Source organism: Falco cherrug, chromosome 8 (assembly GCF_023634085.1).
Source record: "Falco cherrug isolate bFalChe1 chromosome 8, bFalChe1.pri, whole genome shotgun sequence".
Classification (NCBI taxonomy): Eukaryota; Metazoa; Chordata; class Aves; order Falconiformes; family Falconidae; genus Falco; species Falco cherrug.
This window is the reverse complement of record NC_073704.1, coordinates 18,349,608-18,376,600: the sequence shown is the minus strand read 5'-3', so window position 1 is coordinate 18,376,600 and position 26,993 is coordinate 18,349,608. Positions and strand designations below refer to the sequence as shown.

Sequence of the window (26,993 nt, the reverse complement as noted above, 5' to 3'; positions counted from 1 at the left end):
AGATACTGAAGACTTTCTTCTGGTACCAGCACTTGGCCATTACACCTGCCTTTTAAAGAGGATATAGTCAATAGGATTGTGGTTCCTGGCACTGTGCTGCTCTGGAGCAAAACTGCCTTCTTGGTGAAACTTGTTACTGCTCTGCTTTCGTACCCCTGCTCTTCCCTGGTTAGCTGAGGCTGCACCACAGACGGAGTGAGAGGGAGTGTGTGCGCACGCCAGGTACTCCAGAGTCCTCTGCTATTCAGAATCAGTAAATGAGTTAACAGGAAGATGAATGACAAGGTGACAAAGACCAGAAATAAAATATTATGTGGGATAACCAGCTGGACAATAAAATAGCATCTGACATTCTGTGCATACAGGGAAAAAACAGAACTGGTACCTGCATAATTGTAGGCTCCAAACTAGTTAATGCTGTTCAGGTGAGAGGGGTTGGGGTCACTGGGAAGTTGTACAAAAGCAGCAAACATCACAGTCAAAACCAGGAGACCTCCCACAGCATCTTGTGATGGAATAATATTCATCAGAACTATGGCTTCCTGTACTTCTTGGCACTTTTTTTTTTTTTTTTTTGAGGACACTCAGAAGGTCCATAAAGAGCAATATAGTATGGAACTGGGATTATGATAATCAAAGCTGTTCCTGTGGCTTTCATGGCTGACCATGAGATAAGATGCTTTCTGCTGGATATGCAACTCCAGCACAGTTTAAAAGTTTGTGAAATCTCAAGCTGGAGTTCACCCACAACCATATCATTTTGTGAACAATGAGCGAATGGAAGGTTGGTTTCCTAATCTGATGTCCCTCTTTAAACCCCTTTTTCCTACAATTAAACAATTGTTGTGGGTCTCACTCTATCCTTCTTTAGTATCTCCAGTTCCTTCTCTATTTTAAAAAAATGTACTATAAGGTCTTGCAAAACACCTTGGTGTTTATTATACTAAATGAAGTTGTGCATAATATTGTAACTGACAAAATATTCCTAAAATGGTATCAAGGCATCAGTAGTAGAAAAAACATTTCAGATTAATTGTGCCTTCTTAAAGCTTCCTAGGGAAGATGATACAGTTTTTGATGTTCAATCAATATATAGAATTACAAGTTATGCATTTTCTGTATTCAAAAAAAAAAAAAAAGACAATCAAGTACAATGAATCCACTTGAAGAGTAAAGAGAGGTAAACAAAGCAATGCTCTTTATTTGCCCAATTTTTATTCTCTTATAAATCATAATTTAAACTCCACAACTCTTAACGATTAATTGAGCACAGGTTCCAAACAGTGCAGTTGGTTGGCAGTTAGTATGCCTTTTTCCATAAGCCCCAAAGTAATAACAGTGATAAACAATGCTCGCTGATCAGTCAGACACACAGAGTATTTCCCAAACAATTACTCAAGTGTACAGTTTTCAGTTGGGAAATGCTGAGAATAGCTTAGTTAACAGATTTTTTAAATGCCTTTGGAGGAAAGACCTCATGAATTTAAGCCGTGTTCAAAGAGGAAAACAAAAGTTATGTAAACCTAGCATAGACTTGAAACTTAACTTTGTGTTACACAATCCTTCCAAACAGCAGTTACAATTTTGCTGAAGGAAGCATTAGTAATGCTGACAAGGCTGTGCGATACATCTCTGGTTATTAAGCATATTTGTTACATGAAGACTTAGCCTTGGAGAACTAGTGAAGTTTCCCTTCTTTAGGGAAATAAATGTGTATCAAGTAGAGTTAAAAAAGTTTAATGAACTGATAATTCAAAATCAAACACTAAGTATCAACTTTTATACTAAATTAAAATCATATATTAAATATAAAGCAAGTATAAATGTGTAAGAAAAATTGGAAACAAACACTATTGCATATTTATAAAAAAGTATCAGAAGCCATACTGCTTGTCTTGCAAGAAATCATATTTAGAAGGCTAAAATCTTTTATATATATATCAAATAAATCTATGAATAAAACGGATAGGAAAAGTATATAAATATGGTATCTTTAAATATTTACATGTATATGGAAACTAGTCAAAGTGGTGCTATAAGAAGGAAATGTCTGTTACAAAATTGAGATTACAAGTTCTGCATTATGTCCATCTGCATTACGCTATTAGTTTTAAACTCTCATCTTCCATAAACTAATTATTAACTTCAAAATTATCATTGCATAGAATTCCTTGAAAAATATTACTTAATTCTGCATTCCACCTCACAGTAAGAACTATCGGGATGATGATACAAAAATAGTAACTTGGAGAACAGTAGCCAGCTGTGCTGCCCTTCAAAGTTTAGTCTCTGACTTGGTGCTTTTAGAAACAAGGAAGACATTGCCATCTCTAGTTTGCTGCAGTGAATATTCACTAGGAGAGTAAGACTTTCCATCTTCATCACGTAGCATGCTGAAGACCTCAAGGTATAAGGTAGTCAGTTGCTTTTTCATTTGACGAAGACTTTTGTCATGCTCCCCTTTCTCCTTAAGCAGTTTCTCTTTCTCATCTTTTAAGTTACTCAAGTCTTGCTCCAGTTCCACTATATTTTCCAGTTTTCTTTTACGGCAATTTTGAGCAGCCACTTTGTTCTTGCCTCTCCTGCGAATATCTCGAATAAGCGCAAGCTGGGCTTCATTGAACTGCTCCTTAGACATCATTTCATTAAAGTCATCAACAGGGAGATTGATGATTTTTTCAACAGGAAAAGGGATCTGCAGAGCTTTTGCTCTTTGCTCATCTCTTGTGAGATGAGCTTCAAGGCGGCCTGAAGGTTTATCTTTTGTGAACGGAGCTTTGGGGTGGCCAGGACCAGCAGGGGGTTCCTCCTTTGGTGCATTTGTACACTGCAAACTAGGTGTCCGAGCGCTCGGCCCCATGGAAGAAAACACTTGGTCCTGGAGCTGCAAGGAGTACGCGCTGGCATGGCTCTGCGGCACATTTCCAGGAGCACTATCCATGTCTTCCATTTCAGAATCGCTACAACCAAAAGCCTTATCTCCGTAGGCAGATGATTCAACAGAGTGTTCAGGTGATGCTACGCTGGAACTCGCATTCAATGAAATACCAGAGTCAGAATCATTACATTCTGGTACAGTTCCTGAGTGGTTGCCATTAAAAGCTTTACACAGTGAGAAATCAGAAAGATCAATAGGTTCACTTAGAATTTCTGCAAGTGATTGACTGATAGTGTTTGTTGTTGCTGTGTCACCGTTCGCCTTTGTGTCAATAAAGGTGGCGTAGAAATCCTCACAGAAATCAGAGTTTGAAGGGGATGTGTCTTTTAAAGAGTTCACACTCAGCTGGCTGGTGTCTTCTGGTGGCAAAATGCTGGAAAAGGGATCCTCCATGCTATCAAGGAAATCCGGACTGCAGTTAACATCTTTTCTCATGATGGGTAATGAGCTGCAGTAATTGTATCTGTTGTGCATCTCTGTTGGCTTGGTTTCAGGGCTTGTGATTGTGCTTACCTCGGCCAGGTTATCGTTTTCAATGTTAAGACACTACACGGGAAACGCAAGAGAAGTTGAGCAACAATTCTCCAATTGAGAAAACCTTTTTCTATAACACACAAGCACTAAATACTTTAGCAATTAACATACACATGGAACAGGTATTCCAACGTTGCTGTAACTTAGATCACTACAACAGACTTGTACTACAGAGAGGCAATCTAGAAAGATGACTAGATACCTAAGCGAGGGTGTGAAGCAACTTGTTCTGGACAAAGCTACTCAGAGTAAAGAGAGCAGAGCCTCTCCAACTCATCGTGAGATGCTGGAGAGACCCATTCCAATGCTATATGGAAGCTGCATGGGGCCCTCCTGTTCTGGTAAATTGCTAGTGGGGACCCTTGGAGGTGCCAGGTCTGAACTTCTCACAAGCACCACTGCTAAGAAGGGCATGAGTACAGTAAATGTAAATTACCGAATTAGACTTAATGAGCATTACTAATAAACAATTACTCACAGCACTCTTACTTTCATGTTATGTGATAGACTACTTTTCCTCAAAAAACAAGGTTCTTTTAGGATTTTCTGAATGAAGCAGCTGTTCAGTGCAGAGGAATGTAATTCCCAGTGAAGCAGAGTGCTGATGTGAAGCCTTGTGAACATTAACTCACCCGACATACTTTTAGTTAAGCTGGCTAACATCAGCGTGAGCATCAAAGACTATTATGTTGATGGACTTTCATTGGCTAAAAGACCAATGTTCTTTCCAAGCGGGTGGCAGTTTTTTAACTGAAGCTGAAATAAGTGGGCCTGCTGTCCCCAAAGAATTAGGCAATTACCAAAACGATGCTGCTTCTCTTAGGAAGGGACCACACACTGATTATTTCACCAGAGATTGTTCAAGGTTTAGAACGTGAGCTCTTTTTTTCTTTTCTTCAAACGTAATTTGTAAAAGGCAATGCCCTCAATTTATCTCCCTTCTTTCAGAAGATTATTCAATTACTATTCAGAATTACTGCAATAGATAATTTTGGTTTGGCTTCTTAATGTATTTTCAGCATCACTGCTGCCTTTTCACAGCCAATTGCCCTTATTAATTAAGGTGGGGCTTTTAAGGCTACCACAGCAGTAAGATTAGGAAAGCATGAAAATTTTGAAAAATATAAACAGAAGACAGGAAAATGCAGAGCAGCAGGAAAAACGCAGCTCCTGCGAACTTTTTTAAAGTACGATTTAGATTTACAGGCATTCCACTGAGCATTCGCTGGCTGGTGTCTTCTGGTGGCAAAATGCTGGAAAAGTGATCCTCAATACTATCCAGGAAATCTGGACTGCAGTTAACATCTCTTCTCATGTTAGTCTCTTGGGCTAACAGCATAAAGTAGAGCAGCACCATGCTAAAGCATTATGACATTCTATAGTAATGTATCTGAAAATAAATGTACTCAGTTTTGTCAAATCTAATGAAATATAAGAAGAAACATAAGGATAGGAGGAAAAAAAGCCTAGATGTCCTCTGTAACGTTCCTTTGAAATATTCAATTAATGTACATTACGTAATTAGTTCTTACTGAACACATATAAACAGCAGTTATATAACAACTACACCTGACTCTTCTATGTACCTAAATATATGTTGTTATCATCTTTACAAAACCTTTTCCTTAGATGAAAGTTGAATGCAAAAGTAACCATAAATGATTCACCCAGACACTGAAAAAAAAAAAGCATTTACAATAATGCTTGTAGAAACAATTCCTGTTGTAGTTCCATATTCAGAACTATCCATTTTTAAAGCAGCTGAAATTTCAACCATGATCATACCGTAACACGTTACAGAGAGATGCAAACAAGGATTTGCTAAAAACATGGGGAAGTTCTGACTGGTAAGACAGACTGTGTTTTATTAAGATCTTCTGATAAACAACTGATTTCCTTCTTCCGACATGTTTTCCAATATATTACATTTAAAGAATTAAAGCTTCTATTGAGTTATAGACATCCTACAGGTGTAGAATCCAACATGACAATCATGATCATGTGTTAAGATGCTACTGTATTGCATTCTCCAAAACACCATACTCTTCCAAAATATCATGCTATTTTTTTTCAGGTACTCATCATACTAAATCTTTACCTGTAACTCTGGAAGGGACAATAGTTCTTCCCAAACTTGCTCTATATTCTGCATATTCTCCGCATCAGTAAGTGAAACTAAACCAGGCGATTCCGGTGGCTGAGCGTGATCAGATGAAATGAAGACTGGGTTCCTATCAATCTGAGCAGGAACCAGTGACTGAAATGCAGCTGAAGAAGCCTGAAGTGTTTAAAAAAAAAAAAAAAAGAAGTAAAAAACCCCACCAACCACCCAACCAACAATAACAAAAATACCGCATTCATAAAAACAACTTTGAATTTTCCAAAGCAAAAAATCTGGTTTTTGGTGTTCTACCATTTCTGCAGAACAGACAGACAGGTATTTCTTAACAAAAGCATTTTTGTAAACAGCAGGATAACATAAAAATATTCCTATGAAAAGCATTTTCAAATTAAGGAAAGAAATAGGAAAAAAAGGTATCTAGAAACTGGCTGGTGAAGGGCTTATTGTTACACATCAAATAGTCTGGGTCAGCACCTGGAAACAAAGCAACTCAGACTCACCAACTCCGGAGAGCTGCACTAAGCTCAGTGTACCAAACTGTTAAAGTCCACTACCATCCTTTACAGTAGCTGGAATGGTTGCCATCAGATGGCATTACACACTGAATCCTGGCTGCAGGGTTCAGTAAGCAGAAGGAACACAAGAAGTACCACTCCCTCCAGACACAGCCCCAGTTGAAGCTTACTACGCCGCTTTATTCCAGCTGGAATCAGCTTGAGGACAAAAATCCCATCACACATTAACGTAATATAATGTAACATAACAAATGAGACCGATTCCCTAGATGACGACCCGTGAAACCACTGCGTTGAGCATTCTTACCTCATCGTCATCTATAAATGGGAATGCTTCTGCCAAGAGCTGCATGCAGTCATCAAAGGACAAGGTCTCTGCTTCTGGTTTTGAAGTCTGCGTGCTCTAAATAGGAAAATAATGAAAAAAATGTTACTGCATCTTTGAATAACTGAAGAATCTTCCATTACAGCAATGAATGCAAATTCATTTTAGGTAACCACTAACATGTCTTCCTGTGACTAGAAAAAGGATTAAACACTCACAAACACATGTTAAGAGTTTACCTGAGAAAAATCGATGGGTGGCTCAGTATTTTCTGAGTGAATGCGCTGAGCTGGCTGAACAGGAACAAATTCACCTGTTTCTTCGTCTAACTCCAGCTGAGCCAGCAAGGCTTTCTCCTGCTCTTTTTGGAGCTGCTCTTGTCTTTCCTTTTCAAGTTTCTTCTGTTTCTCAAGTTCATACTCCTTCTGTCGTTGACTAAAATCAAAAACTTCACGCCTCACCCCAAGGTCTATATCTTGTCTCCAAAGGATGTCAATCAAGTTCATGTCCTGTAACAGAAATGCTTTTTTTGAGCAAGCATCCTCTGCAGCATAAGTGGCTCAGAACAACAGCAAAGCTTTTAATTTCTATATCGAACAGGTAGACTCATTAACTAAGGCTTATTTTCTTAATCCTATGAAATTATCTGAATAAAATATGGCTCTATATGACCTTTTTGAAGGGTGCAAACTGATGGTTTCGTTGCTGTGGCCTGCACACAGGCTCAGAGAAACTGAAGGAATTTTTTTACAAACGGTAAGGTAATACATGAACTAGCCAGAGGATAAATGTATTCTTCTTTCCTAAGTTACCTCACAGAAAACGCAAAGCTATAGAATGAATTATGTCACATTAAGAAAGTAATTTTTAGGAGAAAAGAACAGAAATCACAAAGTTTGCCTATGTAAAATTTTTTCAGATGATCTTATAAAATTGTAAAAGCTGGCTAAAAACAGAATGAAGCCTGTCTGAAGTAACTGTAATGTGATACTGCAAAATGTATTTGAAAATATTTATGTTCCATCCTGGTATTAAGTATTAATATTAAAGATCAGCAGAACAGGGCTTCAAAGTTGGAGGATAACCTGGTTTCAAAGTCACTAAATGACATAACATCACTGTAGCATTAAACACAATTATTAAGACTATTACTAACAAATTGTAATTTAAAGCTTAGTCTAAGTTGATGTTCTAGTCTAAGTGTGGTTCTAGGCATGGGTGGTTTGGAGCAGCTGAGTATAAACTAGGGGTCAATAGGTCTCAAATATGGCCCCTGGCTCATCAGGGAGTCAATCATTATCAGCCAGCTAACAACGACCTCGATGCCTTGGAAATCACCTCTTGCGCCTGTAGTGCTTCAGAAGACAAATTAAACTCTGCCATTTAGGGAAAACCAACCAGTTAATATTATTCGATATAGCTATAATCTCTTTTAATTTATTGTATAAGGGGTTTTTTTAGGAGGAAGGGGGTTAGTGGATTGGTTGATTGTGGTTTTTTACTCTTCAAATACTCAATATTTAAAGACTGAAGTCTGGACTACTTTCTCCCGTGAAGAAACCCTAACACTCAGAAATCATCAATTCGGATGTCAGCTGACACAGAATTTTAATACTTGGTAGCCACATTTGTCAGATGGGTAACTGCCAACAATTCCTAGCTGGTGCCTGGGAGTTTTCATTTAATGTCATGTTTCATTATTCTTAAAATTACCCTTTAGTGGCAGCACACAAAAATCGTGTTCAGTGTTGGGCATTCTCATCATGCTAGCACACTACCAGTAATATACTGAACACTAAATTTCATTTAAACAGAACTTTACCAATTCAGTTAGCGGTTGTATACCTAAGATACATCTATTTTGCCAACATACCAAATGAAAACACTCCCTTACCTCTCTAAAGGCTCTTTTCAAATAAGGACGCGAAGTAACCTGAACACCAAGTCACGCTGCCTTTCAAGACAATCACTTCTGTACAGTAGTTACGACAAAAAGCTTTAGGGCAAGTCCACAACTGAACAGACCAATTCAGTAATCTCATTTCTTTGTTAAAAATTCTGTACCATTAGCACTCATATTTACACGTGGCTTGAACTACTCTACCAGTTACTAAAAGAAAATTATTTTCTCTAAAATCAAGCAGTTACACAAAATATCTGTGCATAACAATATGGGCATTCCCAAATCTAAGACATATTTAATATACCTTGCTGGGAGAGACCAAACTCAGCCTTAATGGCCAGCAATGAAGAAGCTGAAATAATTACAGCGGCTGCCCAAGACAATGTTTGGTCTTTCCAGATTGGCAGGGTAAAACAAACTAATTAAGTTCTGCAGTAATTGGAGATATTGCAATATGGTATAGCTTCATTAAGGGCCAGTAGTTTACCAGCTGCTCACTGTCTCCTTCTGCAGCAGATTCAAAACTGTTTCCTAGTCTCAGAGCATTTGCAATATGTTCTGGATAAAACTGCAGGATCTGTATTTTAGGGCTCACTTCTGAATTATTCATTTAGAAGGCACCATTAAAAATGTGACTCAAAAGATATTTTTGTGTGTGTGTATATAATGCACAAGGTTGTGAATTAACAGAGCTGTTCTCCTCCCCACGTTGCAACAGACTACAGCACAAAAATAGCAAAACGGGTGCTAAGTTTCAGTTTAAATCACAAAAAACAAAAGAAGTGATCAAAAAAAGAGGTAGAGAAGGCAAGGCATAGCATGTTTTCCTTGAGAAGAAAACCCACATAGCCTTAGTGCAAAAACTTAAGGCACTGCTATTAAATTTTTCAGCCATGCTACTGGCTGTATTCATTATCAAAATAAATAGCTTTGGACACTGCATCATTTGTGGGATGAGAGACCTCCAAAGACACACCAGCTGGCCAAAAAAAATGCTGTGGCTGTACACCATCACTTCTGCGTCTGTGCAGCAATCAATTCAGCAAGCAGGATCATTTTTTGAATGAATATGCTTGCACGGTTTTCAGGATCTTGAGCTGTTGTTTGAGAAGTACTACAGCATTGATTGGCTCCTGTCACTATTTTTCAAGGGACCGTATTTAGCCCAGTATCTTCTCTCTGGCAAAGAGCGGAGCTTTGCTGAATGGTGGTGTGCTCTACCCTGGAGAGAGATGCTTGTCGGAAGCACCTTTATTTTATTTAGTAGTTGTGCTTGTGGCACTTAAAACCAAAAGGGTGGGGTTGTTTTTATTTATCACCATATAATTGCAAAAGTTCCCTCCTATTTTCAGTTTGAAAAGCTCTATACAAATAGAGCAATATTAGCCTTAACTTTGAGTAACAACTCAAGAAATTACTCTTCACATGAATGGGCTGTACGGAGGAAGTGTTCTGTTAATATACTAATAGATACTACCATCAAACAGCACAGTCATTTAAATATTAACCTGCCATTTAACGCTCATTTATAATTTCAGCCAATGCTTTTAGTAATACTGCCCTTCTCAAGAAGAAAAAATTCTGGCCATCAGCCCAAAGCCTTAGGTCAAAGTTAATGGAGTCAACATTGACCCAAGTGATTCACTAAGGAGTGAATCACAACCCCCAGCACAAGTTGATGCAAAGAAAAAAAAAATTAAAAATTGCAGTCTAAAGCAAATATTTTGCAATTTTGTTCCTTCAGCCTCTCCACAGCCTTCGTCTTTAAATTATTCCCCTGCCTCATTGAACACTCACACACATACACAGGCAGGCACTCTACATTTATCACTGAAGCATTTTCCCCCTTCCACTGTGAAAGCATCACAAAAATCAGTGTATTTGACGCCTGGAGTGTTTAACTAAAGTTATTAAAAGGCATTTCGCTTCTTGCCTGTGCATCAGCTACCCGCTGATTTTTAGATGCCTCAACATGATGTGCTGGTCTCAGAAAGATTAATTTGGAGGAACAAGCAAACACAGATTCACATCCAAACTGGATCACGTGCACTGAGAGTCCTGTGAAAGGATTCATCTGACCCAGGGCTTGTTGCTGCCCTTCGGAGCCATGCTAACCACTTCCCCTAATATCAGACATATTTACTGTAAAGGCGCCAGGCCTCATGTGATAGACTCCACAAACGCCCGTTTGTTCTTTCCCCTGTTGTGCAACTCCTTGAATTGCATCAGAGGAAACGATGGTTTTGGCAGAGCCAAGAGGCAGCGCGGGAAGAGCCAGGGCCTCCCCTGCAGAAGGAAGGACCCGCACTTGGGAAGGATTGCAGGCACTATGCTCAGCTCTTCCTACCAAACACCAACACCTATTTTGAGGGGAAATACATTATGGTATTTAATGTATTACCATTGTCCAACATTTCTAACTTCCGGGAAAGTAACATGGTTTTAATATTTTTCCCAAGCAAACAGTGATTTGATTTTGTTCATAATATGTTCTTCATGATTTTGTAAACAGAGAAGAACTTCTGCTTTCCCATGATCCATGTAAGCAGGAGGTGCCTTGCACTCATGGTTTGATTTTTCTGTTCATTTAGTGATATGCTCTTCCAACCACATCGATAGCTTCGTTTGGACATATAAAGGCACTTTTAATAAGATAAACATAAATGTTAAACAATTCACATTAAGCCACCATCTGGCCCCCAATGGAAATTTTCATGTTTTAGATTTACATATCGGCATTTGCCATCTGGGCAGAGTCTGTTATACATTTTATGAGAAAATCTCTGACTACATTGTAAAGTTTGACGATTAACTCTTATTACTCCTAAGCAAACATATTTGCAGTAGAGTAAACAAAGGAGAGAGACCCTGTTTTCATGTTATTTTCATAGACTGACTTTTGTGCTTTAAATAAAATGCCAGTCTTTCATTTCACCCCTGCTGGGTTTATCTGACTGGTTTTGGTTTTGTTTGGAATATAGGCCATTTGCAGGTACAACTGATAACGTGGAAACATCCAGCAGCCCAAGTGTCACCAGAGAAACAATCTATCTCAATACAGCATTTTCAACCTGTTGTTAGCTATCCCCTTAATACAGGGCACATTGTAAGTATTGCGCATTTACTTCTTAACGTCACGCCTTTTGCAACATAAACTGGGGTAACACCAGCAGAATCTCTCACCAGCCAAGGATCTGGTTTTCATTCTCAGGATCCATTAGCACTGAACTTCAAGAAGAGATACTTCACATGCCAGCATGAACAAATCAAAGAGCAACAGAGTCCATGGCTATGGCATCCAGCACAGAGCTCAGACTGGCACCCCACAAGGAGGAGGAAAACACTGCTATAGCTTACTCACAGAAAGACAGATGGCAAAATATCCCCCCAATTTTCCAGAAAGTGAAAGGAATGAACAAAACCCACCTTTTTTTTTTATATAATGAAGCAAAAATATAAAAGTGTGGGAAGTGAAGCTCAAGGACCCGAGATACTCCAAGGCAAGAATGAAAGGGAGGGGATCAAGTAATAAAGCCCATGCAAGAGAAAGAGCTGAAAGCTCTTACCACTTAAGAAAAGCACAGGCTGTGGAAGCAACAGCTGAATGTCTTCCCGTCATCATTCTCAGGCAAAATTGATTTTGTTCATGTAGGCTTTAAGAACGATTTATAAATAATTTGATGTTTTCAGATGATCTCTGAAATAACTGTAACTACTGGTTTATTTTCTAAATCTTTTTCAAGGTAAGTTACTTAATTACAAGTCATAATTACATAAAAAAACCCCGATCCTGGAAACATAAGCCTCATGCTTCAGAGAAAGCACTGAAAGCTGATAGTTAACCCACACCGTAACTTTTTTAAAACAATTTTGAGTTTGGAAAGCTGACCCATAATTTCCAATCTCTTACCACCAGAAACTGTAGAACAAAAGTTAACTCAAGACTGTGCAATGGACAGCGAGGACACGAAAAATTCAAACAAGCAGCAGCCCGTATGAGAAGAATGAGGAAAAGGGAATGGCAGAAGCTATTTATGCTGGAGGGCAGAGGGGGACAACAGCAATTTTAGGTCTGGATTGAGGATTTGGAAATGTGACAGAACAGACAGCTGTCAAGCAAAGCCACATGACAGCAACCTGTGATTTGTGTCAAATCCCTGACTGCCCTGTGGAGCTGCCTGCTGTCCCACATTCTTCACCAACACCTCCCAGGCAACCAAGGAGGAAACAGGGTGCTTGGGTGGGTGTCATGGTGTAACCCCCGCCAGCAACTAAGCACCACACAGCTGCTTGCTCACTACCCCCGGGTGGGATGGGGAAGAGAATCAAAAAAGTAGAAGTGAGAAAACTCGTGGGCTGAGATAAAGGCTATGTAATAAGTCAAAGCTGTGCACACAAGCAAAGCAAAGCAAGGAATTCATTCACCAACTCCTATCAGCAGACAGGCGTTCAGCCATCCCCAGGGAAGCCGGGCTCCATCACATGTAACGGTCACTTGGGAAGACAAAACACCCTAACTCCAAACATCCCCCCCTTCCTCCTTCTTCCCCCAGCTTTACGTACTGAGCATGATGCCGTATGGTATGGAACATCCCTTTGGTCACTGGGCTCTGCTGTCCCGGCTGTGTCCCCTCCCAACTTCTTGTGCGCCCCCCAGCCTGCTCGCTGGTGGGGTGGGGTGAGGAGCAGAAAAGCCCTTGACTCTGGGTAAGCCCTGCTCAGCAATTACTAAAGCATCTTCTCTGTTATCAGCACCGTTTCCAGCACAGATCCAAAACACAGCCTGTACCAGCTACTATGAAGAAAATTAACTCTATCCCAACCAAAACCAGCACAGTGGGTGTGAGGGGGTGTCTTTTTTTTTTTTTTTGATCATTCAAACTTGTGCCACTAACTACTGCTGTGACTGAACTGACACTAAACCAGTACGCCCTGACAATAAACTAGCCTACTTCTGTTTCTTGATGCCCACATGCTCTTCCTGGCCCTAAAGAGTCTTTGGACGCCTGACATCTTGGTCAGCAAACTCTTTTCAAGCCCTAGCAGGGTAACTTAACTGAAAAAGAACTCTAAAAGGGTTGGAAAGCCATAGCTTTAAAGAATTGATGTTGTAAGAGAATTTCCACTCCATGTCTATACAACTAAGCTCGTTGAAGAATGCTAACCACATGTCTTGGGATATTCTTCTGCCCCAACAGAGACTTATGGGGTAAGCTCAGTCCCTGAAAGGCGTTTTTAGGCAAACATAATTTTCTTACTGAAGAAAGAAATCTCTAGAATGCTTTGCCAGGCCAGGAACAGAAGCAGATCTGGTATTTAGCCTCTTCTCTCCTAACGCAGATCTCACACTTCAGACCGTACCTCCCACTATATTCCAGGTTCCCCGAATAAATGTCAAACTGTAAGGATCTACTCTTATAAATCAGATTAGTTGAAAAACTCCTTGGCTGGGTTGTTCAGCATTCTTAAAGCTTCACTACAAGCCTTGTCTGGGTATTATCCTGACAAAAACGGGGAGAGGCTCTGGCTGGCTGGAAGGCCCTACAGGTGCTATTCTGGAAACTGCCCACCTACTCTCCCTACCCTCAATCCAGAAATAACTCCTTCTCAGAGATGAATGATTTATGTATTTCACCTGAAGCATCGTCTTCCAGGAATGATATGAACAAAGGCTACAACTAAGATCTGTACAGCTCCCAACATGATGATTTCCCCATATACAGCCCATAGCAAGCCAGCTTTCCAAGCTGCCAGGGAAAACACACACCTCATACATTCACCAGTAACAGTGAAAAGACAGGTTTCTTTAAGCCTGAAGAATGCAAAATGAGCAAGCATGTAAGGGCAATAAAGAATAGCTGTTGTAGGCTGTTCATGGTCATTAATGTACCAACTCCAAAAGCTCCCAAATCCTAATGCTAACAATAGAGCGAGGCCACAGCAGGTAAAGAAAAACACCCTTGTCAGAAAGTCAGCAAAGAAAAAGAAAAGGAGGGATATAAGAGCAGTTTACTACTACACTTCAACAACAGTTTTCTTTTTCTGTAAAAATCAATCAATCCCCACCTCCCTACCACTCCTTTAAACACTGAACATTTGCAAGAGCCTCACAGCGTTCCCTTCCAGCCTGGAGCACAGCAGCAGGAGTGACATTTTCCTCTCTGGCTCATTAATCTCTGGAGTCAGAAATACATACATATATCCTTTTCCCACCACATTCGGTCTGCCTTGAGGTGGCCATTTCTGGTACAACAGATCAGTGGATTCTTACTTAGTGCCACAGATCTTTTTACAGAAGATTGTTTCATGCTCTTATCTCATACACTCCAGAAGTAGGTAGCCATGTTTTTCTAAATTGTTAATCAATACATATTTTAGAAGGTAGACTTAAAATAATAAGAGTTTAATATAAAGTATGTGATTTCCAGGGGCTGAATGGTCCCAGGACTAATCCTGCCACATCATCTTTAAATAAAAAAAATTAGGAAAAAAGCGCCCAAACCCACAGTCTCATTGGTTTACAGAAAGAAAAGTCTTAAATCTGACATTGGCACTTGTTTTGTTTGTACGATACCAGATTTTTCAGAAATTATTCTCTAGTATTGATTGACAGATCTGTCATGCATTGTGTCTGTTCCAAAGTCCCCTATTTTTGTCTTTAGGCTAAAGACAGAGTTAGGTCTAACATTGTGAGCCGATGACTATGAACTTTTCTTGAATAAATTTAACTATGCCCTTACTTACAAGCAATACCCTGGCTGCTAAGCAAAAGCTGAAAATGGTCATGGGTGTCATCCCACTTCTTCAAACTTAGTCCTAAATCTCTTGACATCCCAGAATGCTTTCTGGAACATCAGTATCTAAAGCAACGGATCTCACATGTTTTTAGAGTTGTGCTGTTTCCGTTAGATGGGTTCCATTCTTCCCTTTTTGGTCTTAATTATATTGTGTTAATCAATTTCATTTTTCCACAGTATATTTGGCTGGTATAAAAGTGTTGTGGTCCCTTCTACTCAGATTTTGAATCCCTCTTTCAGCTTAAGAGAGCCATTTACTTGCTGCTACTTTATTCCATCTTGCATCAGCAGCATTACAAAATGATTAAGGCAATATGCACACACAGATAATATGTATTCAAGTTACAATATATTACACAAGTTGCACAATGAAACTGGGAGGCTGGGGATTGTTTTATAAGAGTTAGTCTATTTCTTTTTACATGCTTGATACATCAACAAAGCTCTGATGTGTTGCCCCAGCAAGTAAACTGAGTGATTCTGTTGTGGCTGACTTTCTAGCTGTTGTCTAATCACTGTAACTCCATTTTGAAAGGTATTCCAGTAGCAGCCATTTCAGAAGTCTACTTCATTTCAGCAAAAGCTGGTCTTTAATGGCTTTATTTGTGTTTGGGTTTTTTTCCTCCCAAGTTAAAACTGCATCATAAGAAAATGGGCATTTATTGAATTTTGGCATTTATACACCAAAAAAATCCTTATCCTAGACATAAACAAAAAATATAAAAAATATACAGCATCTGAAAATACTGCTCATCTTTTAACCATAGGAATATAAAAGCCTTTGTGTCCCAATTAATTTTATATATTGAACCTACAGTACTTGGAAAACAATTACCTGTTAAATGATTATCTTCAAGCTACCCTGCTGTACCCAGCCAGGCACGTACTGTGTGCGGACATTGCCACAGGCTACTCATTAGTTTATCTACAAGAGGACTTGTTTATAATAATAGCTCAGTCATCTGGGAAACACAATCCAGTCAAATTATAGCCTGCTCTTATGTCCAATGAAACAAATCAGGGCGCAAGAAAAGAAGAACAAAGAACCAGAGAAAAGAACCTAACCAAACTTCAAATAACATATTTATTAGGTTGTATTAACCTTCGGTTATAACCTATGAGCCGCTATTCTGATTTCATCAGTATTACACATTTTTGGAAATGCGCATTTCAAACCAAACATGAAAACAGTGTGCTTGCACCAGATGGGTTGTTACAGCTGTGCTACAGCCTGGATGTGGAAACCACTTGCTCTTAGTATTACAAGAAGCATGTCTCACCAAGTTTCACTTCACTGATCTCACAAGCAACTTTGTTGTTGTTCGTGGGCCAAACTACCATGGCAAGGAACTGGAGTCTGTGTGTGTGAGAAAGAGAAGAGGAGAGGTTCACTAGGTGTACTGCCAGCACACATCCATTGGCCCTCCTTCAGAAACACCCGACATCTGGTCGGTAAGGCTGCACCAAATAAATTCTTCCACACTTCCGAGCTGAGCTGACAAAGAAAGAACAAGGATGCTTTAAAATTCACTTGCCACACAAACACCTGATCAGTCTGAAGTACTATCTTAAGGCTAAAAGTTTAAGAATACGGTTACATTGCAAGGAATACAGTTTGCTCCCAAGCTGATCAGCTGCAAGGTGTCCTGTAGATGTCAGCCCACATCTGGCGGAATATGCAAGTGCCTACCTCCCACTGCAGTCTGTGGGACACAGGTGTTAAAATACTTCCACGGATCAGAGTCTTGCAATTAATGCACACTTTTCACAGACATAATTTATATAGACAATGCTGGGAATTTAGTGTCAGTGCAAATAAATAAGCAGGGTCTTTTTTTTTTTTTGTGAGTGTTCAACTTCAAATACACTTGGAAAGGTTATTTAGTTTCTACAAGGGCAAAGCAGAAAACCCCACACAACAGAAAAAAGGCCAAAAATACACTGCTATTCAACTGGTCACCACTGGACAGTACAGGACCATAACATATTTGAGGAAGGGAGGTCCAGCACAGCAAATTTTTGCTGTGGTGACACTATCTTTCCAAACAAGTAATTCATGGTTAAACTGTTTATTTGACATCATGCACTGCCTTCATTAGTGACATAACACAGAAAAGCTTCAGTAAATAAAAATACCATTCAACTGTGCATTGATGACCAAAAATGCTCTCCCTAAATTTACATGAAACATCATAGAAGTCGTTATTTAATTTGCATGAAAGCAGTCTGTATAGCTTTTCCCCTTCCTCCAGCCCCACCAAGATACACAGTGAGATTTGTTTTTCCATAGAATACGGCAAGATAGATTTTACTAATTTTCTTAAGCACCTGCAATGTACATGTTTCTCAGCAAAAAGCAATCCTCTAGAAGTCATCAACCCCCACAAAGGTTTCAGGAAGCTCTTTCACTTGAAAGTCCTGCAAAGTTAAACAACTAAACCAGAAAGCTCAAGATGGGCCAACATGTCAGGAACCTACATACCAATTTCTCATTCTTGTACACAATGACAGCTTTTGCTTAAAAAACTGTAAACCTACTGAGAAGTTGAACAACACTGTACAAAACTAAAGCTTTGTTTCTGTATGGTGCAATCCCGCCCCCACTATGTAAAGTCCTGTGTAGTATTGAGTTTATAAACTCTGAAAACAAAAGGAGCCAATTCATCTTCCAAGGCATGAACCAGAGTAGGTAAACAGGTTTATACCTCTTACTAAATCATATAAAAGCAGTAATTCTCAAAAGAACAATAAAGTCTGCAGAACTCAACCATCCGTAATTGCATCTTTCCATCATTATATGATTTCCATATCATCCATAATGATGTGGCCTCCACCACCAACCACTTTCTTTGTGGCTTCCATGGCTGTGCCCCTGGAGTACACAGGAGGCTCGCAGCCTGTACAGCTGATTATCACAGGGATGCCTCACTCAGCCTTCAGATTAAATGGGCTAAGAAATGGTACCTAAGAAATCAAGGAAGAGGCCAATCCCTGACATGTGTCCCCTCACACACTATGCTAGCACCAAGACTTTTTGCCACAAATAAGAAACATGTCAATACACCTCTTCCATCCATAAGCAGTAAACATAATCCAGGCACGTTTAACAAGTGTACGGTTAACAAATGTTAAATACTGGGGGGGAGGAGGCTATCCAGTTTGCAAGTATATTACAGTACACTATATTTAGCAGATTGTTTCTAAAATCAGAATTTATAGATTTTTTTCTAGTAGAGATTTGATTGCTTTCCTGATAATTAGAATAAATTTGCTAAGCAAAAAGGTTAGGAAGATCACTTGTAAAATAATGAAATATGGTATGCAAAGAAAATGTCAGGTCTGGATCTTAACCAGTTTTCTGCCTTTGACCTTCACTCTCTTATGCCTCAGTAGATACTTGGGGAAAAAAAAAATCAGGTTATAGCAAATTATCAGAAAAAATGACAAGATTCTACAATTTCTCTATAGCACAGTTAATTCAGACAATGAGGGAAAGAGAGGTCTTGTTACGGTAAGTCACTACTCAGCTATGAACTGTTCATTGTCATTACTACTTGCATTTTATAAGACTTTGTTCTTCACCTCTGCCACATATACACATAATTTATCAAAAAACTCTCATCTCAAGCTTCATTTTGATTTTAAAATAATTCTATGGCTCAGACCTTAGTAACAGTTTTTCAGAATAATTTTAAAGCACACCCATAACAGTTTTAATTATTTAAGCGGCTTCCATTCTTCATTTTGCCAGCAAAAATAAACTTCAAGAAATGAGAGATGTCTAGAGGTGTTCACACTGGTTACCAGCTGAACAAGTATTCCCGAGAGTGGTAGGTGCAGACTAGATTCCTGAAGTGGAAGATAATGAAGGATCACAAATCAAGCTGGAAAACAATCCATGGAACTACAACATCCCACTGAGTCACCACAATTTATACTAGCTGAATTGATCTAATAATATTCTAGTTCAAATACCAAAAACCAAATTCGAAAGTACAGTATCAGAAGTCACTGCTGTAATTCTCTCTGTTACAGCATACACAGCTAAGAGGCACCTAAACACGTACATTTCCATAGCCAAAGAATTCCATACAAATAATTTAGAAGACCAGGTGTCAGAAGTTATGACTTAAGTTTCAAATGTAAGTTCTGGGGTTTCATATTACACTATTTTAATAATAGCATTTTCACTACTGAAGTACTTCCACTTTCATCCTTAGGTATCTTAAATCCTACTTGTTTCAAAAGTTTACTCGGGTTTGATTTTACAAGTATCAGTGGGACAATCTTCCAGAAATTCCTCAGCTGACAGATCTGCTCAAGACCCATCTACAGCAGAAAAAGAAAATGCAAATATAATTCAGTGTTATAAAACAGAAAATACACCCATGCATCTCATGCCAAATAATTCACAGAACATTGCACCAAGGTCTACAGTACACTTGTTCCAAAGACAATGACTATATTACCTGCACCGGTCCATACATATCAGTCACCAGTACTGCATTAGTGGTACAGACAAGCATTAGCCTAACAAGCTGGGGTAGAATATTCCCATTGACACGTTGTGGATGACCACTGCCATTAATGTCTCCACACTCTCCTTCCAGCCACCAAGCTTCTGAAAAACTTACCCTCTGAGCAGAGCTGCACCAACCTTCAGAGCCACCCACCCACCCCTGCCACTCTCTTATGCCCATCGCTTTATTACCCAGTTGACTGTGGAACAGGTCATCCGGTCACAGAACTGCATGCAATCTAACTGGAAATACCCTGTTTTCGGACAAAATTCAGCTTCTTACCCAACAGCACATAACTCAAGCAAACAGCTCCTGAAGACAGAAGGGAGAAATGACGAAGCATCCAGGCCCAGGCGGCACAAAACATGAATGTCAGTTGCATAGCAGACCTAAGACTGGCCACTTACATGGGAGCAGGCAGCATTCAGTGGCAGACCTGCATCAACTGCGTGCTACCTGGGAATTCTGAGGGGGGATCTTCCAACAGCCCAAGCAGTACAGGAACTGCTCCACTAATTATAGCAGTAAGTAGGGAGGTACTAATTTTACCACAAGGGTTCAAACAGACAAACCCCCCCCTCCCCCCACCCAGGATCTTTCTATCCTAGCTCTTTGCGGCTAAACAGTGGTGATGATCTGAGCAGGAAGCAAATCAAAGTCACAGCAGCTTTTCATGTAATGCAGCTGTACAAAAGTCCCTGCTTCAACATTTAGTGCACATTAATTTCAAACACAGCAAATAGGCACACCCTTAATCATAAAACAAACCTCTTCTTCAAGGCAGGCTATCAACCAAGCTCCTTCTGAGTCAATTTCTCAAGTATGCAAACTCTGTTTTGCAAGCAGTTTCCAGGAGTAGATTTTTTTATACTTACAAGAGACAGCATGTAAAATCAATACAGCAAATGGCAATAAAACTTTGAAACTGCAAGACAGAGGTGGGGGCAAGGGGGGAAAAGTTGGTATCTTTATATTTCATAGTCATACAGAAGACACTTCCTTAAAAGGTTTGAAAGAGATGGTTTCAAACTGGTGTTACATAACTTATTGCTGCAACATCAAACTTAAAGGAACTTTCTTTTCCTTTTTTTTTTTTTTCATTGCGTTCCATAATACTGCATAAATTGGATTAAAAGTCTTAAAACTGCAAGACAAGTATGAAGTTGGGTGGTCTCAACTCCCCCAGTACTGCAATAGCATCAAAGACATACTTCTTCCACATTTATCTTAACTGTAAAGATAGGAAACATTAATAGTTACTTACAGCACCTTCAAAATAACACCTAAAAATAAACACTGTTTTATATTCCTTCTTCCTGGTATAAAAACTGCAGCTAATCAGAACCAAAATCAGAAATCTGAACTGTAATGAAAAACTTCAACCGGATCTGTAGTATATAAATTGCATCCACAAAAGTATTTATTTCTAAGCTATTCTACTAGATACTACCCATTCTACTAGAACCTTGCCAATTAGTACTTGTGCTAGGGATTATTAATATACCACTGAGCAGCAGTTACGCTGTGCTTGTAAAACAATGCTAATTTAACTTTGAGTTAACAACACTCTTATTAACTTCTATTAACTTTCCAACATCTCCATGATCAACATATCAAAGCACTTTATTCTTTTGAAGTGAATATTACAGTAGGAATTAAGAGCCAAACATAAAGCCCATGTATCAACACATAACATTAAAAAAAAATAATCAATGTGTCTGTTAAAGAAAACTGAGCAAATATTTCACCAAGAATTCAAAACGGCTAAAGACAGAAAACGGAAGATGCTTCATAAGGCAAAGGCAAATTCTATTCTCCAAAGTAGTCAAATTCAACTTTTTTATCCTTACTTGATGTTGTTACAGACTGCTTGGTTATCCAAATTAATATTTAATTTAATTTAATTAATTTAATTTAAATGTATGGTTCTGAGAGACTTTGCTTCCGTTTGAAACTGGCACCATTGGACTATGCACATTAAGGTAAAGCTAAATTGATATTAAAACAAGGTAGTCTGCTGGGGAACGTATTTATTTTTTTTCCTTATTTTAAAAGGTGGTAGAGAAAAATGAAGAAATACGTATCTAAAAAATCCTGAGACAAGACATGTGTCTGTGCTTGCTTCGGTACTGTGTGGCACAGTAGTAACAGTTCTTACACTTTAGAAGAACTTGAGTACTATATGATCAATTAGCTTCTTGCCACTGCCAATTAATACGTGACTGTCAGTCACTAGCTTTACTTTTCCTGTACAGAAAGCAGCTACCGAGTAGGAAAAAAGCACACAATGCCTATCTTTACTTGAAATGTATTTGTCGGTATCTGTTTCAGATAAGCCTTCCATGACTTAAAGCAGTTTTACACACCACAGAGAGCATTGCTGGCTTCATTTCTCACTGGCTGGTTTCACTGTTTACCTTAATAAAACAAATATGCTATAAAATTATTACTTTTGAGCAATCCCGAGGAGGATTTAAGTTTGCTATAATCAGCCATCTTTGGGTAACACAAATTCAAAGTCATGACTTCCAACTCCTCCTTTTCATTGGTCTACACAGAAAGACTTGCATAGACAGCAGATGAAGTGTTTCCAAAACCAGTTAAATAAGATTATCGCCAAAAAAAAAAAAGAACTAATTTCACCAATATGTTGTATTCTTTTCCCTTCACCTAGAGCTGTATTCTGTGGCACAAAGTCCAGCTCTGGTATAATATGCTGTATCAGAAAACCGAACAAACTTCAAACCCTTTCATGTTCTCTAGGAATGTGCTATATTAAAATAATAGGTCACTTAGGGTTGGAATGATACGGAGGCCAAAACAAACTTTAACTAGGTGATTAACCTGGAGACTTTGTAGGACTTTTTGCTGGCTGGAACTCAAGCACAGCAGCAGGGGATTAATATTTAATTCATGCCGACAAGTTACTGTCTGGACTTGTACTGCACTAGCTTCAGCCAACACAATCATTGCAAACACACCGCACTCACAAATCGGCCTAATGCTACTGAACAGTTCAGTCATTTTAAAGCTCATCTTCGTAATATAAAGGGAGGAAAAAGAAAAGAAGTGGTGTTCTAGAGACAAAAATCAAATTCCTTCTTTCCAATGAAGCACACATCCAGTGTCACAGGCATGGGCACACTTAGTATCATTTACTGTCATCATCTGAACTTCCTATATATTGTCTCCTTCTTCCCTAAGCTCGTTCTTTTCTGGGCCTGCAATTGACTTTTTCACTCTCCTTTTAAAGTCTGAGAGCTTTTGGAATGCAATAATGACAAACTCTTGACAGCTTTTGCTGGTTTTTGGTGGTTTCTTGGTTCTACTGAAGGACCAAATATAACAAAAATTTACAACTATATAGGAAAAATTATAGTAAAGAATAGCACAAATTGATTTTACTGAGAACATAGGAACATATACTTGACTTAGCTCCTTCCACTTCTTGCATTCCTCAACCTCATTTCACAAAGGCCAGCATATTCCACAAAGGTACTGAGATTTCTTTAACAAAGTAAGTCTGTTGAATACGCTACTGCTACATTCATTTCATTCAGGATCACAAAAGGAAGAATACCTATCAAATAGGTATTTTGCTGCTTTGTAAATTGAAGATACAGAGGAAAAGAAACCAACAAATCAAAAGAGCATTCCAGTGCAACAACAGATACAGTAATCTGACACACTTTTAACAACATTCTTGTCCTTCAGGATTATATATAACCTGCTGCATTCGTATTCAGGGTAAGTATTATACTGTCCCTATTTTTTTCAATTAAAAAAGAAAAAAGGGACTGAGAGCCAAAATTTATTCTTGCACATGAACATTAGAGGGAAGTGTACACAAACCTTCCTAACCACCCACACAGTGATACAAAAATGTCTCAAGTTCTTTAAAGCACACAAGATCATCCAGCTGCCCTCTGCTTACACTAAACATTCTTTTTTTGTTCCAGTTTGATCTCTTTCAAACATTTCCCAACAAACTTTCAAAGCCAAACTCCTCCCCAACTTCTGAGTGCCAGCCACAAGCTTCAAGTTGGATTTTCCAAGGCAATTAACTTCTTTCACTTCTATTTCCAATATAACTGTTAATTCTCAGCACATTTTAAAGACAAACTACAGAACAGTGTTCATATGATATTTACTACAATAACAATAATATCCAGTTATCTGTTCTCCTGAAGGGACTGACACAGTTAGCTCCTATTAGTCTACATTCATTTCAGCCAAATACGCTATATTGCATTACAGCTACCACGGGCTTAACTGGAGGATATTCTTTTGCAAGTTTTCAGGGAAAGAAAGCTCTATCAGTGCAGCCTGATATCAAAATGAGCACAGAAGAACTGAGGGGGTCAAAATAAATGCACTACTACTTACTCTAATCTACTTCCTTCAAACTTGTCCATAATTTTAGTAGGTAACATTATATTCAGAAATATGGATGGTCTCTTACACTGAAATTTCAGCTGCATACACAGATATATATTTCTACAGATATCTTGATCAGATGTTTCTATTTAACAGGGTTATTAAACCTCAGTATCAAGAAACAAAACAAAGAACCACCAACCCAAAAAACAAAGACTTGTTGCCAGGCCTGGGCAGTGCACTTGTTTGTCTTTGCCTGTGGAATCTACCTCATGTGGAAATGATAGGCCATTAGGGAATAAAAAATAAACCCATTCACTTGACAATTTAATGCAGCATGTCATAAAAAAAGTATGTGTAATTCCTCTTTAAAGCCCTTTAGACTGAAGAGATCACACTAATTGAACTAGAGACTCTTCAGGGCAGTTCTCTAGGTAGAAAACCCTAACAGATACACTTAAAGCAGGCACTCAATTATTTGCCTACTTGGATTTGCTAGAGCTGGTCTTACTCCAGCTTAAGTGCAACCCACAGCTTCATTCTTTGTATTGGAAAGTGAATTCTTTCTGCTCTCTTCTTGTTGTGAGGTTCAAATTCTAATAACTGATGAGCTTGTTGAGCTGTTTTACAAGGTTACAGGCAACCATTTCAGTAACTTCAAGTTTACCGAAGAGAACAGCTACTATGAGAACAGCATACTTTTGCAAGCGTGAAATTTCTTGACACTTGTTCCATTGCTTTTTTTCTTAGATGTTTTGATGCCCGTGTTGTTAGTGTGTAATAGGCAGCATCCCATTTCACCTCTGCATACAGTGGCCCATCCTATTTCCAGTCAGAAAAGTACAATAAAGGAATACTTTTTCCAAGAATATTGCAGGCAACAGCACTGCTAACTCCCACAGAAGTATGTAGCAGAAACAGGTGATTTTGCATTCTGGTTGAGCAGCTAGCTCCAGTCCTTCATATTCACCTTTACTGCCATGACAACTGCTACCAGGCATAAAAAACAGACTGAGATCTTCACTGTATTTGCACAAGTGCACATCCTTCCCATCCACTGGCTTGTGCAATCCGAGGGCAAAATGAAGACCATGCTCCCTGTTACCCATTTTGAGTGAATGTTCCATGGGAAAGGGTATTTGAATTTTCTGTGTAATAAATACATTTAAAACTGTACATGTCAAAGATGGTAATCATTTACTATCTGAAAAACACAGTGCCTTTACAGGCTAGGCCTGCAAATAGGAAAATTGCAACAGGTGGCTGGGTAGAAAGGGTTTGACAAAGTAGGCAAACAAGTAATAAAAGCTAGGTTTGCTAGCAGGGAAGTCACAGTGGATCGGGCAAGGAGCTACAAAAGCAGGTACACAGGAATCAGTCTGTCAAGACTCTCAGAAATGAAAGCAAAAATGCCACAGCTGGATACTATTGGCAAAAAGATACTCACAGGGTGTTTATGTAGCACAAGCCAAAAGCCTAATTTTTGTTGCAGTATTTTCCAAGCAACTGAGGAGGCAAGGCAGAGATCACCACTGTGCCATCCTGGGCTAAGAAAACAGATGAGCCAGGCAGAGCTATGAGTGGCTCAAGACAGAACAGCAACAGCAACCAATGAACAGAAAAAGGTGTATCCAAGGCTAACAGACAGACAATTAAGAATTAAAAGAAACTCTATTGTGCAGCAGGTATTGTACTGACATACACTGAAGGAGCCTCAAAACTTTTCAGTCTTAAGTCTGTAGTATTAAAACAACTCCAGATTTTCATGTATTACTTCTTTAAACCTAGTAACTAGCTGATAAGGCTGTTTCTCATTTAAAAGCCCATGAAGAACACGTTTCTAAACATCTGAAATGGAGTTCAATTATGTTTTAAGTTATTCGCCCCACTCTTGCAACCAGCCTGCAACACAAAACCCTTGAACTTCCCCAGGCTTTTAGAGAAGAGATTTCCTTGCACAAGAGCGCAAAACGCAAACGCACCCAAATACCCCAAAGCCTCCCAGCGACTCGCCTTGGAGAAGACCCCCAGGAAACACCTCCCGCGTCGAAGCCCCCGAGAAGCGCTGGAGTCAGCGCCCCGGAGCCGTCCCCAGCGGGCCGAAGCGCAGGGGGAGCAACCCGCCCGCAGCCCCGCACCAGCGGCCGGGGCCGGCCCGGTTCAGGCTCCGCAGGCTGCGTGTGAGAGGCTGAGCCAGACCCCGAGCCGCCCCAGGGAAGTGCATGATTGTGCAACTGCCGCTGCTGGCCCGGCCCGGGCCGCACGCTACCGGCGGGGACGGGGCCCCGGCGGGGCGGCTGCGACGGGCAGCCACGCCACAACAGAAGGAAACCTGCGGTAACTCACCCGAGCGAGGACAGAGAGGCGCACGGCCACGCCGGGGGCAGCGACGCGAGGCCGCGCCCGGCGCGGGCTGCCGCTCCCTCAGGGGCCGGGGCCGGCTCCGGCCCTCTCGCCCTCCCCGGCCCCCTGCCCCCACCCGAGGCTGCTGCAGAGGCGACTCCTGCGGGCCCTGACTGACCTTTCCGCGACCGGAGCCGGCGGGAAGAGATCCGGCCCAGCCCTGCTCTGCTCGGCCCGGCCCGGCCCGCCTCGGCAGCGCGGGGCCGGGGGGGGGCTGCAGGGGCCGCCGCGGCCCCGCCCCCACCGTGACTCAGCGCGTTCGCAGGGGCGGGGCGGCGCCACGTGCGCCGCCGGCCTCGTGACCGCCCGCCCCGCCCCTCGCCCGGACACCCGGCCGGGCCGGGCCCCGCGGGGGGAGGCGGGGGTGCCGCCGCCGCCGCCACCGCTCGCCGGCCGCGCTCTCACCTGGGCGGTGGGGGGCAGCTCGATCTCCATCGCGCGGGACCGGGGGCACGGGGAGGCCGGCACGGCGCGGTGGCGGCTGGCCCGGCGCCGCCTGCTCGGTGGCTCCGGCGCTGTTCGGGGATGGAGGCGGGCTGGACTGGGCCGGGCCGGGCCG

At 40.4% G+C, this 26,993-nt stretch overlaps 1 protein-coding gene across 5 annotated transcripts; it reads right to left on the bottom strand.

Annotated features, from left to right (window-relative positions):
* Nucleotides 1-1,181: 1,181 nt before the first annotated feature.
* On the bottom strand, nucleotides 1,182-26,993 carry NFE2L2 (NFE2 like bZIP transcription factor 2). Of its 5 annotated transcripts, none has more exons than XM_055717674.1 (5): nucleotides 26,840-26,993; nucleotides 6,674-6,943; nucleotides 6,417-6,512; nucleotides 5,571-5,750; nucleotides 1,182-3,484 (listed from the first exon to the last, which is right to left on the bottom strand). In XM_055717674.1, the coding sequence occupies exons 1-5, from the start codon at nucleotides 26,867-26,869 to the stop codon at nucleotides 2,276-2,278; spliced, it is 1,785 nt and encodes a 594-aa protein (XP_055573649.1). In that variant the 5' UTR covers nucleotides 26,870-26,993; the 3' UTR covers nucleotides 1,182-2,275. The 5 variants fall into 5 exon arrangements, with proteins under 5 accessions (XP_055573649.1, XP_055573651.1, XP_055573650.1 ...); XM_055717676.1 differs by lacking the exon at nucleotides 26,840-26,993 and adding an exon at nucleotides 26,553-26,697; XM_055717675.1 differs by lacking the exon at nucleotides 26,840-26,993 and adding an exon at nucleotides 26,378-26,541.